The sequence below is a fragment of the Pleurodeles waltl genome, chromosome 12, assembly GCF_031143425.1.
Source record: "Pleurodeles waltl isolate 20211129_DDA chromosome 12, aPleWal1.hap1.20221129, whole genome shotgun sequence".
In the NCBI taxonomy this organism is placed as follows: domain Eukaryota; kingdom Metazoa; phylum Chordata; class Amphibia; order Caudata; family Salamandridae; genus Pleurodeles; species Pleurodeles waltl.
The window spans coordinates 667,629,130-667,646,954 of NC_090451.1; the positions used below are offsets into that span (position 1 = coordinate 667,629,130).

The 17,825-nt window shown below is 43.4% G+C and overlaps 1 protein-coding gene across 1 annotated transcript; it reads right to left on the bottom strand.

The window, feature by feature from the left end:
• Positions 1-1,044: 1,044 nt before the first annotated feature.
• Positions 1,045-16,358, bottom strand: MLLT11 (MLLT11 transcription factor 7 cofactor). The gene is made up of 2 exons (XM_069218500.1): positions 16,082-16,358; positions 1,045-7,535 (listed from the first exon to the last, which is right to left on the bottom strand). The coding sequence occupies exon 2, from the start codon at positions 7,527-7,529 to the stop codon at positions 7,269-7,271; it is 261 nt and encodes an 86-aa protein (XP_069074601.1). The 5' UTR covers positions 7,530-7,535; positions 16,082-16,358; the 3' UTR covers positions 1,045-7,268.
• Between the last annotated feature and the right edge of the window lie 1,467 nt (positions 16,359-17,825).

Sequence of the window (17,825 nt, forward strand, 5' to 3'; positions counted from 1 at the left end):
TTGCAAATCATCATAAATGTTGTGTAAACGAGCTGCCAAATTTGGTGTGAACGAATCAAACGTTACTGGCTGAACAAAAAACACCTTTTTGAAGTCCAAAGCAGCAATAACTAGAGAAGTGACACAAGCAAATGTAAAACTCCTGCACCGCTATATGTGAGGAGCTTGTGGGATGAGGATCTCTGGTGTTAAGAGTTAGGGGTCTACACGAATGTGCGAAGTATGAAGTATTTCAGGCATCTGAGGTTAAGCGGCAGATGGTGAGGAGACCTCAGAGTAACAGATCTCATAACCTGAGAGCTAGCTTAGCTGTCTGAAGCCTGAGAGCTAGCTCTGCTATCTGATGCCAGAATAAATGCAAAATAGTTTTGCTGTGGCTTGCGCTTGTAGGTATGGTGTCACCTAACGACTGGCTCTGCTATGTAATGGCTAAGCAGTATATTCTGTCTCGTCGGAGATTTAGCACTCCTGTTTGAATCCAAAGATTGTGTCCTCAGCCATTTTAAGGATTTTTCTGCTGTTTGGAGCCTGATCACATAAGATTTATGAAACTTGAGATACAGATCTGCAGTCTAGGAGTCAACAACGTACCTGTCTAGACACCGAGATAGCTCTGCCACATGAGGCCGGGTCTTTTAGATACTTCTTACATATGAGTTTTAATGTGGTGTGCAATCTTATGGATAATTCCGTTATTTTAGACCTGACCTTTAAATTCTATGTAGCCTCCGGGAGAAATCCTGTCTATTACAATCAACTGAATTAAATGGACAATCTAAGATTGCTCTTCAGTCTCAAGTCAGAACCTGTGGATTTGATCAACCGGTGGCATAGTTCAATTGTGCACGGCACTGGCCTGTAATGTCTATATCATTTTATTGCATCAGTGCACTGGAAAATATTAGAAGGGGGTAGCCATACAATCACTGAAGTAAGATCTGTCAAACGAACATTGTTTTGAAGGTCCTGGGTTTTACTCATAAACCAATACAGTGGAATTACCCATTTTCTTTTATTTTTTCTAAACAGAAAACTACAATAAAATATGTTAAATGAAGTTCATATTTTATTTGTCACTTTGCTCGCACAACTGTTTCTGTGTCGCAAACAAAAGGAGGCAAAAAACAGGAAAATATACATTCCCCACGTCATTAATCGTTGCTTCTTTATTTGATTGCTGCAACTTTTTTATTGATGTAACACTGACAATTCGCAAGAAACATAATGAGAACGTTAACACAGAAAATGTTGTTGTTTAAATAACATCGTTAGTGTGCGATTCTTCTCCTGGCTATGCCCCAATCTTTCGAAATTTACTTTAAATGCAATAAATAAAGTTCATGGACCCAAGGCAAAACATTACAAATTTTTTTTGCGGAGAAACAATCAAAGACTCGCATGGTAAAGCATAGAGAGGGTTAACATTAATGTTCTGGTACACTCCTGTAAGGTTAATTGTTTATATAGTGCTTATACCACCAAAAGACTGCTTCAGGGTACTAAGGAAAGGGCAGAAATATAGAATCAGTGGAGATGAGATGGAATCAAGGGACTTTGTAAGCTGATGTCGATAGTAAAAGAGCACTGTCCCTGGAAGATAGATTGGGTTTTGACAGAAAAAAAATGATCAAGCGTGAGGAATGCTATAGGAAAGATAAAATGAGGGAAATGTTGTGAAACAACATTTTTGGTTTTAAGAAGTGGCATAGTCACTCTCTGAAGCAATTGTTTTGCTCTGTGGCTGCGATAGAGGCATAAAGCACCATACAAACATGACAATATAATATCCGACAGAGTCCTACATTGTAACCTGCCTTACTAAAATCAGTCCAGTGTCCCATACAAATTCCGCACTGGACCTTTTCCTAAATGCTCTCTCCAATCTCTTCTTTGTGGGCCTTGCTGTGTCCTGCACTCACTTGAAAGTACCTGCACTGAGCCCGTCTTATATCTGTTAAGTAAATTCTGTGACAGCAGTACTAAAATACTGTGTGATATCGGGAAACATGTCATTTGATGATTGTTTTCTTGAGTCTTTGTATTCGTTGGTTCACCAGTGGTACAGTCACCACTGCCACAGTCTCCGACATGCTAGTTTTTGACTCCATATTCCTCAAAGTCACAGGCACCCACAGTCTTTGATATCTGATAATTTAATAAAGCACGCAAATGCCAAAGGCGTCTTTCACGTCACAGTCTTCCACACTGCAGTGTCCAATTCTTCACTTATCAAATTACACTCTATGACACCACAGTCTGGGTAGCCGATCCCCAAGGCCAGTGCGTTCAATGGGTACGTCCTGACCGGAACGGAGTACTTGCACGTCTTTCATTTGAAAGGAAGGGTACCTGCACATTTAATGGAAGAGTACCGGCATTTCTCAACACTGCTTCTCTACATTTAATTGGAGAGTGTGGTACTTCACTCCACTGTTTCTCTACATTTAATGGGAGAGTACCAGCAAGTAACAAACAGGCACTCTGGATAAAGAGTACCAACTCTCCTTCATTTCCATTTAAAGCATTGTCCATCACTACAGTCTTTGACACCAGTCACTATATCCTATGGTCATCAACTCCACAATGTGATACCACTGTCAAATTCCAGTCTGACACAACAGTCTCCAGCACGGCAGATCAAAATGCTACAGACTGTTATGACTCAACCACTGATGCATTTAGAGCCGAAGTCTTGGGCACAAAAACCTCTGATGCTGCAGTGGCCCATTTAGTAGTTGCAAACACCACAGACTCTGATACCTCAGTCCCAGATGTCACAATGCCTGAAATACGTCTTCACAGTACAGTGACCAATGCAGAAGACACCAATGCCAAGGTTTTCAGTACTGCAATCTGACTAGAGTGACCAGGAGCCATAGATGTGCAAGGATACTCCTGATTTTCCACCGTCCATCTTTGGAAATGTCAGTAAATTCAGGTACATTTCATAGAGGGTGCCAAGTTCTCATATGTTCTAGTGCAGGACAAGTCAGCGGGTCTCACTAGAAGGCAATGTAATTAATCCAGAATATACTACTTCTATGTTCGTCGAGCGTCTCACTTTTTCGTTTCCAAAATCTGGTCAGCCTACTTCCGATGACACAGATTTCAAAACGCCACTCTCAACAAGGCAGTGGGTGACACTACAGTCTCGCATGTCACAGTCGTTGGGCCCACAGTCAGTAACGCAATAGGGCAAGAACCCTTTAGTCAGACATGCTGCAGCGTCAGTATGGTTCACTGGGATAGAAAGAAGTTAGCAAAGGCTAATTTTTCAGCCTAAAAATCCTAAAAGGAAGCATCAAAAAGAGAAATCCATTAGCAAAAAATGTGTTGTGCGCCATCCAGTAGATGAATGCTTGGAGCTTTGCAAGGGAGACCAGCCCCTCTGGCCAAACAGCAATAACTGACCTGACATATTAAATAATACAAAATACATTCATAAAGCAATTGGGGGGAACACACATTCTTGTGTGGGCCATTGTTGGATGGGGCCCCATTAAATTCATTCATTGACTCAGGGGCGGCTACTCTTTAATAGCGGAGGAACGTCATCCCCCTGCTCAGAGTCAGACAGGCAGTGATAAATATAATAAAGATAAAACAATTTTATTATCATTTTGTATGTTGCTGTCTCTCTGACAGCCAATTAATCTAGGGAGGGGCGGGCCTGGCCAAAGGAGGAGTGGTGGTCACTGTAAAGTGTGCATGTCTGTTTGGTCAGCTGTCTTAGACCGGCCATTCCAACACGCACACTTAGATTTCTCCAACCCAGTTGTATTACACAGGCTTCCTGTGCCTGAGTGAGCATCAAACCAGGCTGCTCAGGCCAGTGCTGACGATACTGTCATGCTTGGTATAGCATGAGAGCAGCATCTGGATCAGTAGCTTGTGCTTTAGTGGTGACTTGTGACTGTTGTGAGAAGAGGGAGCAGCCGGCAGTGGAAGCGGCAGGTAGATTATTTTTACCCCCCCCCCCCGACACCCACCCTCCAAAATGCCCACAACCTCCACCCCCACCCCATCCACTTTTGATTGGCGGCAGCTGTCACAGTCTGCACTTTTCCGGGAAGTTCATACCGTTTTCATTGCAGTCACGTAGGGTGTATTAGAAGCGCTGTTTCAATATGAAGCAAACTAAACTAACATGGCTGATTCTGCTTTAACCCCAAAAACATTTGCTTATAGAGCTCCTGATATGTGGCAGACTCAACCCACCCACCCAGGTTTTCAGAGTCAAGCAAGTCTGGCGTTTTAGTGACCCTGCCTTAGTCCCACTGGACTTTCAGAGGCATGCCTGATAAGTAAAACAGCTTGTGTAATACATGGCAGAATATTGGACAAATAGAACATTTTAGGACCCGATTAACACAGAGTGGCGCATTTCATGAAGAATTTGGTTCTTACTGCACCACAATCTGCTTGTGTTTTTATTTACCAGACTTTTTCTCTCCCAGTAAATTTCGTTGATGCATATCAATCAAACCTGTATTGGAACAGAGGCTATAGCAACAGTTACTGTATACATCGTAATTGATCGTGCCGGCCGGAATCAGACAACTCTGTTTTAAGACATGTTTTTCTGGAGCTCTGAAAGCCACATTAGCCTAAATCAGTGGTTCCCAAACTTTTTCGATCCCCGGCTCCTTTGACCTATTGGCCGTGTTGGCCACGGCTCCCCATTATGTTACTTTTTTTTGGCGGGTGGGGGAACGTAATCCCAGCCTGTACCTGTACCTACACTATTTACAGTTTGACTTCTTAATTCTCTCGTTCAGGTTCCTGAAAAACATTTATTTTAAACTATTTCTTTTCTTTTGTCATAGGGATATTATTAATGGTACTCTGGCGCCCTCCGCTGGTCACAATAATTAATGCAGGGGGTTTTGTTTCCAAAACCACAGTGAAAAGCTACCGATTAAAAGCACCTCCGAGTGGTTTCCAGACTGTGTGCGGCGCCCCTGGCTAATTTTGACGGCGCACCAAGGAGCCGCGGCGCACAGTTTGGGAACCACTGGCCTAAATGATATCAGCAGTGCAGTGCAGACTTTGGGCCATCCTGTTGATGAGGTCCCCCACTGGCCAGGATGTATCTTTACCTGGAGCTCCACCACTGACCCACACCTGATTTTTAAGCGAATCCCCAATGCAGGAGCATGCCTGGTTAGGACCAGTTATAATCAGCTGGAGCGGAAGTCCATCTGCGGATACACTCCAGCCGATATTTGAATGCATCATCTGATGTTAGCACATCACAGCAAAAGGTATGCCACACTCTTACTCACTCTCACAAGGGAGTGTGGTATCTTCCGAAATAAATACATATACAAATAAATACATAATTATAAATAAATAAAATAAATAATGTTCAGCTGAAAAGCGAGAGCACCGAGTTGTGGGCAGGAGCAGTGAGACCTCCTTGTAATATTTCTCACGCCCTCATGTGTAGTTGCCAGGTGACCCATGGAGCGCATGGAACATGTTGCCAACATCACACTACTTTCTGTGACTTGTAATTCTGCTTTTAAAAAGGCATGCTAGGATTTGTGAGCCCAGGCTTATAGTCCTTTGGTGGCAGAAGGTTCCACACATAAAATGGGGCCCTTTGGCAGCTAACCTTAAATACAACCACGACCCAGAGTAGATGTAAAGTATGACAGCGGTGTAGATAGCAACTGTTCCCACACTGAGCAGTATGCAATTACTAATCCGTATTATCAATTAACCCGACAGCTCGATCTGCAGGTAAATGCTTGTGTGGGGATGCAGGTTTGTTTTCTACCAGAGTATAGTTCTGCCAAGATCCACATTGTTATGTGTGACACATTCAGCTAGCTACACTTGCTTCTAAGCCATCAGCTCTTTGTGAGCTCAAATTATTTGACCCATATTTTCAAAGTTGAAAGTCAATCTACAAGCTCCCGAATGCAGTTCATACTGGATTAAAAACAAAAGGATGAAAGTATCCTTATCCACTTGGCAGCTGTGCAGGGGTCAATACATTGAGAGAGACTGAGGTGGATAATAATATATGTTACTAGAGCTCAAGATTTTGGAGAGTCTGAGGTTACTAGGTGCACATCCCTGGTCCTAAGCTTTCCATTCTACCAGAATTCAATGTATTCCGGGATGGTAGTCCTTGTCCATCTCAAGTGAACCAACTGGACCACATTTTTCCATAAGAGGGTCTGCTGATGGAAAAACTGAAGTGGAACGTGTTGTTCCCAATAACTTTGGGTCATCTGGCAACCTTAGTTGTCGTTTTAGAGAAGAAGACAGAGGACACCAAGACTAGTTGCTTCGTCAAGGTTACTCTGTTTGTGGTGTCTCTGTATTTTTTAATTACACTTAAGTTGTGGTGTAGGTTTTGTAGTGCCTTAGGTCACTCTAAATCGATCAAACAATGAAAAACACCTTAATAAATAATAAAATTAAGAAAGTATGAAATACATTCAGCAAAAATTAACCCCGTATCCCGAATAGGTCCATGTTTTTGGGATTTGCTGATAAATGGCTTTCTGTGTTTCATTTCTGCAGAAGTGTGTGCATATAATTGGAATTCATCCTGCAATGTTTTCTGAAGCTGACAGATTTTACTATATAAAATTCGCAAAACTTGCCTGTGTTTAAATTTTCCACAAAACAAGTTTTGGTGGGAAGTTTTTCAGCAAATACTAATTTATCTAATGTGTAGGTTTTGTATAATTGTTTTCTCCTGCAAAGCCTACTTTTTGCACTTATATCTCTGTCTGCCTCTAACATTCACATCTGGCTAATACTGTAGAGCAGAAATACGAGGAATTGATATCTTGACATCAACATCTTATGTTACAAAGGTCCTTTTACATATTTGTACCATCCTAGAAGGATTGAATTAAGGTTTTACCCCCAGTCGTTGACGAGTAATAGCTGTAACATAAGTAAGAAAAAATATAAGAACATTTGAGCTAAGGGATATAAGGAGAAGACAACAAAGTACAGGGAATTTCACAGTATGGCACAAATAAAAGAGAAGAAACTACACTAAGTCAGATGTTTGAGGTATGAGCAAAAAATACCCCACCCCCACGCACCCAAAGTCTGGTGTCACCATTAAGGACAACAAATAAACCCAAATCACCTATCCACCCAAAGCCTCCTATGCCAGCTTCAAAGCTGGTTTGCAAAGCCTTTTATCCCACTTTTCAAGATGGCACCCCAAATCTGCTATTGCACCTTCTGTGAGTGAGAAGCTGTGGATGGGGGATGCTAAGGTATGCTAGATCTCTCTAAATGAAATCAAAGTCCACCGCCATGATTGGTGCTCTCCAGTAGTTGAAGGAGTTGTACTGCACTAGGCCGTCCTCTTCTGCTGGCTCCTTCAGCTTGCCGTACTGCGAATCCCCATTGCGCTTTCCATTGGCACCTGGTTTGTTTGAAGGCCGTGGGAACTCGATGCCTAATCCCTCCAGCTCGCTTAGGTCCAGCTCTGGGATAGGAAGCTTCCAGAAGACGCAGGAGTTGAATTGGCTGCTCACACTGTCCAGCATCTTGCCCTGCATTCGAGTGGAGAGTAAGAGGAAAGAAGAACGAAGAATTGGTCATATATGATAAACAAACATTCGGAATGCAATGGTCTCATGTTTGCTCGATTTCGAGCTGTTAGGGTTGTAAATTACTGACTGGACTTTTCTTACCACACAGACTGAAAATAAGAGAAAGAGAGCGAGGGCGAGCTGGCCCTGGAAAAAAAAAACCTCTGCTGCTGGTTTATGTTTGCAGAGGGAGATGGTGGGGAGGAGGGACTGAACATACACCCACAGTGTAAGACGAACAGGCAAATACTAAGAAAAAAAGACCCTTACAGAAGAGATAAGCAGGACATCGCGTAATTCTACAGTACTTTGTGCTGCTCCCAAAGAGAAAAGGGCAGGACAAAGAGGCAGATCTGACCACTAGCAAGCAAGGATTTTTGAATGAAAGTGGAACCAACAAATTAAATCACTGGAACTCACAGTATAAGTATACAACACGTTGAACGCTACGCCCGACCTAAAAATGTAACCCCTTAATGTTTCGCTCTTAACAAAGATTCTGTTATTCTTATTACTCTGCATTCACTTTATTAAAACTAAAGAGCACTTGGGCAGTGGCGCTAGGCAGAATGGCACAGTAGACGCCTAAACCAAATTGGCTCCACTGTATTAGACATAGCTAGAGACAGATGACCGGACCTACCTCCAAGACCTGAGCACCTTTTTCATAGGAAGCAAAGGTGTGACGAGAGAGGGCATTTCAGCCATGAATGGAGCGGCTGGATTCAGTCAACCTAATTTTTATTAGAGTGACACATTTAATAGGTAGGAGCTAAAGCTGAAAGTTCCTGGATATTTCTAAAATTCTGCTTGGGAATTCTGGTAAAAACAAATTCCACCTACATTTTATGAGGTTGAGTGTGAGACAGTAGCTCTCATTTTAAGAGTTTGTATGGTGACATGTTGGAAGGCCTCTCCTTGATAGAGGTTCCCGAAGATTTTGGACATTTTGCTAATTTTCAATACATTTTTTCAAATTACCTCCATATTTTTTTGATCTACTAACTCAATGTCCAGGCAGAGAAAGTTTGTAAAGTCATCAGAAAGGAAAAAGGTATGCTTGGAGCAACGAAGCGAAGCCATAGGGTTGCTATTAACACAGACTAGCAACCCTGCATGTGCTCCCAGAGGGGTGCATTTATTTTAATAGCAGCTGAGTGGAGCTGCAGGCTGGGCTGAGCACCGGGCTCCTTCATGGTATGACTTCACAAGGACACCGACCCAACCTAAGTCACCCAGTCAGCAAGTGGCTTCTTCTGCCATAACTGAATGCAGGAAAACATGCACTTTTAGTAGCACGAAGGCGAGAAGACCTTGGTGGAAGGATTTGGGAGGGTGCAGACATAAGGACACAGAAAAGCTGCTGAGAGTAGTATGCAAGGAGAGGTATGTCACCGAGACACAGCTTTACAATAAGATTCAAGGAGAGCTTGAGAGAGAGATGTGGGACAAGACAGACTAAAGACAATTTAATTACCTCGCCTTCTACACAGTCAAACAGAATGAATGCAGAAAACGCAGTTTGATGTTATTGTATCATTATTCTTGCCACTGGTTTAAAAACACTCTTAAGTTTCTTCAATTTCCTGTAGATTTTACCTATTTCCCCAAATAAATGTTTCCATAGTTTTTTCTGCAGCTTTGGATTGTCCATATGTATGGGGCTGCGTGCACTGACCTGGCTTAGAAAACTAGTTTTTGAAGAGTTTATAAAACGTAACGTAATTTTTTGTAGGCATAAAAAGACTTATTGATGAAAAGCCAGCCTGATGCCCATCTGCTTGAAAGTTGTACTCACTGATCCCTTTCATGAAGCTGTTAAGAACAGAGCTTTATGCTGCTCTCGCAAGACATAGGAAAGCCATAGACTGCTCTTATCCCAGGTTAAATTCTCATGGGCCAAATGTTATATACTTTCAATATCCAAAGTGTGTGTTTCAGTCTACACGAGAAATCTCAGCTTGGTAGTTTTATTTGCTTTGGAAGGGCCAGAAAGATGGGAGTTCCCTTATAAACATCATAAAATGGAAAGGGAGAAGGGGTCCTCTGGTCTGTGTTTGCTCTAGGGCAGGGATACTCAAAGTACGGCCCGCGGGCCTCATGCGGCCCCTCTGACCTTTACATGCGGCCCCTTGGGCAACAGGAGCACTGGGCAGCTGTTTGCTTGACTCCGCGCTAACAATAAAAATATTAAATACACACTCAATCATTTATTTCAAACTTAATTGGTGTTAAAGAAAGGAAGTAACTAGGGCCTCCTGCACTTAACTTTAGAAACGCCTTCATTTTTAAAGACATCTTGCAGCACAAGTGTAAAACTAACAGTCTCTTCAAAAATGTATTTAGTTAACATGCAGAACCTTTTTGCCTTAGTACAATTTATTTTGTCAGTGCATTGAGATGTATTCCTTTAAAAGTGATAGTTTTCAAACATACATTTGGAGACATACATTTTGAAACATTAATATATTTCCCTTACCCTGAGAACACCACCAATAGTAAATTAAAGAGGCAAGTCACTTGGTATGAGCACTTTATGGGTGGCCTGGGTTCCTATCATACATTAACATTATAGTTTATTAAATCAAACATAGAAGCAGGTTTTGTGCAGCACGCACCATGTATCATGTATTTTGAGGTCATCTTAAATGTGATAATGCAGAAAAAGAAGGGAAAGTGAGACTAAACAATTGCCTAGGATCACACAATTTGGAAAACTGCGTAAGCCGGGATTCATTCCAGGTTTTCTGGTTTCCCTTTGTTTATTTCAGCCACTAGATGTATATCATTTGCTTCTCCTACACCTGCCTTGCCACCAGTCCCCCCAGCCACCCCACTTGACCGCCACTACCCTGGCATCAATGCGGCCCCCGGGTACATCACAGACCAAACTTTTTTGCCCCTGGGAAAATGTTTGCGAGTACCCATGCTCTAGGGTTTGCTTTTTGACTGCAAGTCCACCAGCAGGGAAAAAAGTGTTAGTTTTTTTTTTTTAAGTAGGTTGATATCTCAAGCCACCACGAGTCTCTCACCTTAAGCAGCTAAATAGAATCCATGAAAGCTGGGAAATGGCCTTCAAGTGAGGACAATTTTGAAAGTCATGCCCATTGGCAGATTCTCTGGATCAAAGGTGAGAGAGCGTAGGTGAAGTGATTCTAAAGAAGACAAGAAACAAAAAGCCTGTGACCGAAGCAGAGCAATACCTAGTGTGTTATTCTTGTAAAATGTATGAAATCCTCAAATAACTGTACGAAAATCTGTCTGTAAATGTCTTTATATTTCTGTACTGATGCGACCTCATTACTTAACCGTCAATAATAAAACTACAGTTCTTCTTTCCTGTAACAAATTACAGGTGGACTGTGATGTTGAAATGTAGCCTTTCATCAGACAATACAGAAAATATCTCTGCACGAAACATCAGTTGGCACTTAAAGAAAGGTAAAGCACGCTTTTCAGCTCTCTTCCTTTTACATTGTATCCTCTTAAAAATCAGATGCCAGTACGCCAAAAGTAATTATTTATGGTAGTATTCTTATTTATTGTACTGTTGGTGTTCATTATGCAGAAGCCTGGGTTTGGTTTTGATAAGGGCTTTAAACTGCTTACAATATACAGTTGCATCAATCAGTGTTCTGCATACCGCCAGATCATTACAGATGTCACATTATTCCACATAGGTGGTACCAGAGGGCCACCTTCATGTGGATAAACAAGGGACCAAGGGCCTGATTTAGAACTTGGTGGATGGGTTACTCCATCACAATACATCACAGTGACGGATATCCCATCTGCCGTAATCTAAATCCCATTCTATCCAATGAGATTTACATTTCGGCAGATGGGATATTCGTCACCATTGTGACGGAGTAACCCGTCCGCCAAGTTCTAAATCAGGCCCCAAGTATTTAAAAGAGGATTGGGAGAAGGATGGTGGTGGGTCTGTGCACTAAAAATAATTAAATACCGTACAGGTGCACATTAAAAGTCTATTGTAAGTGGCCTCAGCGTTCCAGTCCTTTTAAAAGACTCTGCCATCAGCCTTGTCACTGTGGTAAGGAACTCGTCTAAGACTTGCAATCATCAGAGCTTTCAGTGGAGCGGGTCCACATGGTGTGGAGTTCTGGCAGTAATTTGGGAAAAGACATTGAAAAAATGTTCCTACCACGCTTTCTATCCATGTTCCTAACTTTACAAACAAAACTACTGACCACTTTCTCGAAAGTGTGGGGAAAACCCTCAAGGTAATCCATTTCAGTGATGCAGTGCACATTACCCCAGTAGTCTCTGGCCCACCTTGCCAGGCTTGTAATGGGCCAGGGACCCCAACCCTTCGGCCCAAAACTTAAGTGTAAATAGGGCCACAATCCCTGAGCCCATAAAGGACTAAGGGATCCATCTCCTGGATCCAGCTCAAACAATGTGTCCCGTTGAGCCCATTCCCAAAACACAGTAGTTTCCATGCCGACAGGAGCGTGGTGAGGGAAACATGTCCGCTCTTACCCGGTGGGAGCTTTAAAAATGCTCCCGCCATGTAGGAGCAGACTTAGTTCCCTGCGATGCTCCAGTAGGCAAGGAATATCAGATTGTTACCGCCTGGTGGTGGAGTAATGCCGGCTCCCGCAGCACCCACGATGGGTGCATTTGGGGATCCGGCGGGGACCATGGGAGCCCTTCTGAGGCCCACACCATATTGGGCTGTGTGTGCCCTCAGTGGGAACTGGGGCACCTATGCAAGACCTCGTAGAACGGGATTCCTGGGGACATAATTGGCTTGGGGGGCATGCCCCCTTCCCCTATTAAAAAAAAGCCCATGCGCAACAGGGGTTGATTTTATGTATGGTAATATAACTAGCCAGCCACAGGTATTTACCCCCGAATATTACATCACTCATGGCATATTCTATGACATCAATGAAAACATTTTTTATATATATGTCTAGGCTAAAGTCAGATTAGAAAAGAAGATGGAAAATAAAACACCATTCAACAACAGCACCCTAACTACTACTTTCCAAAGAAGACAGTGACACACTCGTACAAATGGCAGCTCCAAACAGAGGCACAAAACCACACTCAAAGTTACACATACAGTCAGACACAAAAGCCTGGGCAGGACATTAGTGTTGCACCACACCGCAATGCCCATACATATGGCCACATATAACCACCCCGTAGAGGGCCATCTAGGGATCATACACCCAGGAAGTTGAAAGCAGCACAGTCACACAAATGACAGTCATACTCGCGCGATAACACACACACAGGAGTATTCAAACAAATGTACCGACAGAGGTCACAAACACGCTCAGGGGCTGCAGAGTCTCACCCATGGGCAGTCGCGCTCACAGATAGATATATATATATGTATACACACACACACGGTAGAAATATGTAGAAAAATTATAGTACACAATAAATATTAGGAACACTCTGTACGTTCATTTTGTAATAGTCTGGAGAAGAAATATAAAAATGTTAGGAGTCTGTGGCGGGGCTGTAAACAGGACATAGTAGGGGGAGGCGGGGCACCCACTCCAAAAGTGTCATATACAGCTGGTTGGTTTACAACTGGTTCTCTCCATCTCCCTCTCATATGCAGGTGCACTGTCACCAGCACACCTAAAACCATCGACACACACCACCTTTCCCATGAAGAAAAACGCGCGCACACATTCGTGCTGACAGCCACCCGGGCAGACACACCGAGCCAGCGCATGCATGCGGCCACGCCCTGCAGAACAGGCTCCGAGCCCTGTTTCATTCCGCCCCAGCATTCCCCAGATCCCGGCCCTATTGTGTGCGAACAATAAACGGCATTAACATGATAAAACCCCGCGCTTCCGGTCCCAGGCCTGCCACGCCCGGGGATCACGGCTGAGATCAAGGACCCGAGCTTGCATTGTTCCACAACTTGAAATCAAAGGTCTGCCTGCGGATTTTACAACCATTTCCCAGATATGGCGGCGAAGGCCGCCGCGGTGCAAACAGAAGTGCCCAGATGGCCAGGCTGTGCTAAAATTGTACTATTGCCATATATGTCCAATCAGTAAATAACGTGATTTGAGGAAGCCCTGCCGCCTCCCATGCAGTACTTCATTATTTCATATTGAGATACAATGTCCCGTTTGCAGCCCCTCCAAAGACTATCTCATCTTTATATTGTAGAAGGGCTTCCTAATATTTCCTCTGTCAGTTATTTTGAACGCTTTAAAAATACTATATACTATATGTTTCCGTATTCTTTCTGTTCATAATTAAGAAACGTATGGACGGCATCATCTTTATGGTTGTGTTGTAGATTAATCGAATGTTTAAGAACTATAGTATTTTATCGACCAACTCTTCAGAAATCTCGCACACCGTCATCATCCTGTTCCTTCTATTAAGAGCTTATTTACTAGACCATCTTTACATTTCTTATCTACATTATTCTGAAGGCTTGCAGTGGACCCCACCTGCATATTTCTGCTGTATTATTTGAAATCTCATCTGCCATAAGTTTATACAACTGCTGTTGACTACAGCTCGTCGTATCACCCCTATATCTGGTGTTGACTACTCTAAAAGCTCACTACCATACCATCTCTAGATCTGCTGTCAACTATTCTGAAAGCTCATCTCCGTACCATCTCACCGTACCATCTCTATATCTGTTGTTGACTACTCTGAAAGCTCATCACCGTACCATCTCTATATCTGTTGTTGACTACTCTGAAAGCTCATCACCGTACCACCTCTACATCTGCTGTCAACTATTCTGAAAGCTCATCACCGTACCACCTCTACATCTGCTGTCAACTATTCTGAAAGCTCATCACCGTACCACCTCTACATCTGCTGTCGACTATTCTGAAAGCTCATCACCGTACCATTTCACCGTACCACCTCTACATCTGCTGTCGACTATTCTGAAAGCTCATCACCGTACCATCTCACCGTACCACCTCTACATCTGCTGTCGACTATTCTGAAAGCTCATCACCGTACCATCTCTATATCTGTTGTTGACTACTCTGAAAGCTCATCACCGTACCATCTCACCGTACCACCTCTACATCTGCTGTCGACTATTCTGAAAGCTCATCACTGTACCATCTCACCGTACCACCTCTACATCTGCTGTCGACTATTCTGAAAGCTCATCACCGTACCATCTCACCGTACCACCTCTACATCTGCTGTCGACTATTCTGAAAGCTCATCACCGTACCATCTCACCGTACCACCTCTACATCTGCTGTCGACTATTCTGAAAGCTCATCACCGTACCCTCTCACCGTACCACCTCTACATCTGCTGTCGACTATTCTGAAAGCTCATCACCGTACCATCTCACCGTACCACCTCTACATCTGCTGTCGACTATTCTGAAAGCTCATCACCGTACCATCTCACCGTACCACCTCTACATCTGCTGTCGACTATTCTGAAAGCTCATCACCGTACCATCTCACCGTACCACCTCTACATCTGCTGTCGACTATTCTGAAAGCTCATCACCGTACCATCTCACCGTACCACCTCTACATCTGCTGTCGACTATTCTGAAAGCTCATCACCGTACCATCTCACCGTACCACCTCTACATCTGCTGTCGACTATTCTGAAAGCTCATCACCGTACCATCTCACCGTACCACCTATACATCTACTGTCAACTACTCTGAAAGCTCATCAACGTCCATCTCTATATCTGCTGTTGACTACTCTGCAAGCTCATCAACGTCCATCTCTATATCTGCTGTTGAGTACTCTGAAAGCTCATCAACGTTCCACCTCAGTATCTGCGGTCGACTACTCTAAAAGCGCTTCACTGTATCATCTCTATATCTATTGACTACTGTGAAAGCTCATCATCATACCATCTCTAGATATACTGTTGACTAGTCTGAAAGCTCATCACCGTACCACCCCTATATCTGCTTTTGACTACTCTGAAAGCACATCATTGTACTATCTCGATATGCAGTGTCGACTACTCTGAAAGCTCACCATACCATCTCGATATCTGTGACAATTATTCAAAAGCCGAAAGATTATTCATTCTATACATTTCTTCTGTCAGTTGTTCTCAAAGCTGATTTACCTTACTAACTTTTATTTTTTGTTCGCTATTCTGACAGGTCTCATATTGTCCAGTCATTATAGCTATTATTTCAGAGCTCATGAGCTAGATCTTTTTAGGGTTCTTCTGTAGATTGCTCATAAGCTCACCATCTCTGTATAACGTTTATTGATTATTCCTTGATTTTTCTGAAATGCCACATACATTTGTCATGCATTCTGAATGATTATTATATATATATATATATATATTTATTTATATATTCACCCTGCACTCTCTGTGCACTTCATGTCCTTAGTCTATTCAAAACTGATCCCTGCCGACCACGTGAAAAATAATGCTAAATCCTCCATAAAACCTCGAATGATCACTTAATCTCCCTCTTAACGCGTGTTATAAGAACTAGCCTTTAACACGTGTTAATGACCGCAGGTACTTACCGGTTTACGGAACGGATGCTCTTTGTGTAAGATGGAGAGGTTTTAGTGAGCCGTGGGGTGCAGAAGGTGGGTTGGGGTGCTCGGTGCCAGGCTTCTTTGAGCCACCCTGGGGTGCAGAGACAGGCTGCCAAGCTTCCCTGGCACAGGAGATGCGTCCGGGAGAGGGTCACTGCGGCGCAGCTCCGAGCACCCCTTCTCTGGCGAGGATGATGGAAGAATGATTCAGCTCTGCGGCCTGAGCAGGGCAGCGCCCACCGAGTCACGTGACCCCTGTGCTCCCTCCTCCCTCATCACATGGTCCCATGGACCACCACCCCTGCCCATCAGACGGCAGCCACGGATAGGACGCAGTGCTGTGTGTAGGAGCGCAGCAGAATCTCATGTAACCGCGGCACCGAAATAGCCTCGGTACTGCCCCAGGGGCAGCCCACCCCAGAGATGCTGGAAGGAATAAATAACCCTCCCAGGAGGAGTCTGCAATGCTCTGCCGGGCTAGACGAGCCGCCGGTTACGTCTTATGCCTGGATTTTCTAAACTATGCAATGCCCTGTAATGGTTTAGCTGCCCGTGGGGCGTGCTTGTGTGTGCGCGTAATATACACAACATGCCACTTGCATAGCAAGCCTGCCAATGTGCACAGGGGCGCGGATCGTAATATGCTTTTTTATTACCATTGTGCCCTGGGGGGAGGGGCCACGGACCACATCTGTGTGGAAGAAGGGGTGTTTTTCAATCGGGAGTGTTTATAGAAAATAAGAATGAGGTACCCCTGGGCTATACATACTATCTGGCTCTGGGGTAAATAAATATAAGATAGTGCTCAAATACGCAGCTAGTCAAGAATGTAGACTTTTTGAAAAGCATCCTTTGTTAAAAAATGTTTCTAGAATGAAAGGATTTTTGAAGCTGTTTTCTCGAAGGTGCGGTTAACAATGAGCACTGATTGGAATCAGAACGTTTAGTTTTTGTTTACATTTGATGAATAGATGGCCAATAAAACAACGGGCAATGGTCGGGCCATTAGAATGATGCAACTCTGGGATTGCTGTGTTTACCAAATAGTTATGGGTTTACTGCACTTGCCACGTTCCTTGTGGAACAGTTTGCAGATTTCAATCAAAAATGTTGTTTCTAGCTCAAATAGATCAAGAAAATACAAAGAATGTGGCACATTATTTATTTCCTTGCCTCATTATACAGATTATCCTGCAACATAATTTGGTCCTGTTGTGCTCCATAATCACAAGAGAGCTATGCAGAGTTATTTGGGAACTATCATGATAATGAAAACCATAATTCACGGGGGCCTGTGAAATATTTTCCATATTTCCTGGGTCCCTGTGAAATATGGGGTTTTATACTATTAGGAAAACATTCAAGGCAGGGGAACAAACATTGTTTTCCCCATTTCAGCTCCCATTGAAAGGAAGTGGACTATCTCCTGCCATGACTTTTATTCACCTACCAAGGAATTCCACAAAAAGGAGTTTAGTTCAGTCACTTCAAACTTCTGATTTGGGAATCTAGAGCGTGATACATACCCTTAGTTAGAGAAGGGTGGGTAGGAATTTTAGAGGCCCCACCCCCCGGGAGGATGTAGTGGACTATGTTATTGGCCCCAGGAAATTAATGGTGCAAAACAAGAGTCCAGCAGAGAGAAAGAAAAGAAAGAAAAACATTCAGACAAGCCAGGAGCTGGTGAAAGAGTGGTAAGACCCAAAAGTGATGCAGAATGGGTATCGAG

Coding starts and splice junctions, on each gene's coding strand:
- MLLT11 (XM_069218500.1), bottom strand. CDS start 7,529: ATGCTGGACAGTGTGAGCAGCCAATTCAACTCCTGCGTCTTCTGGAAG.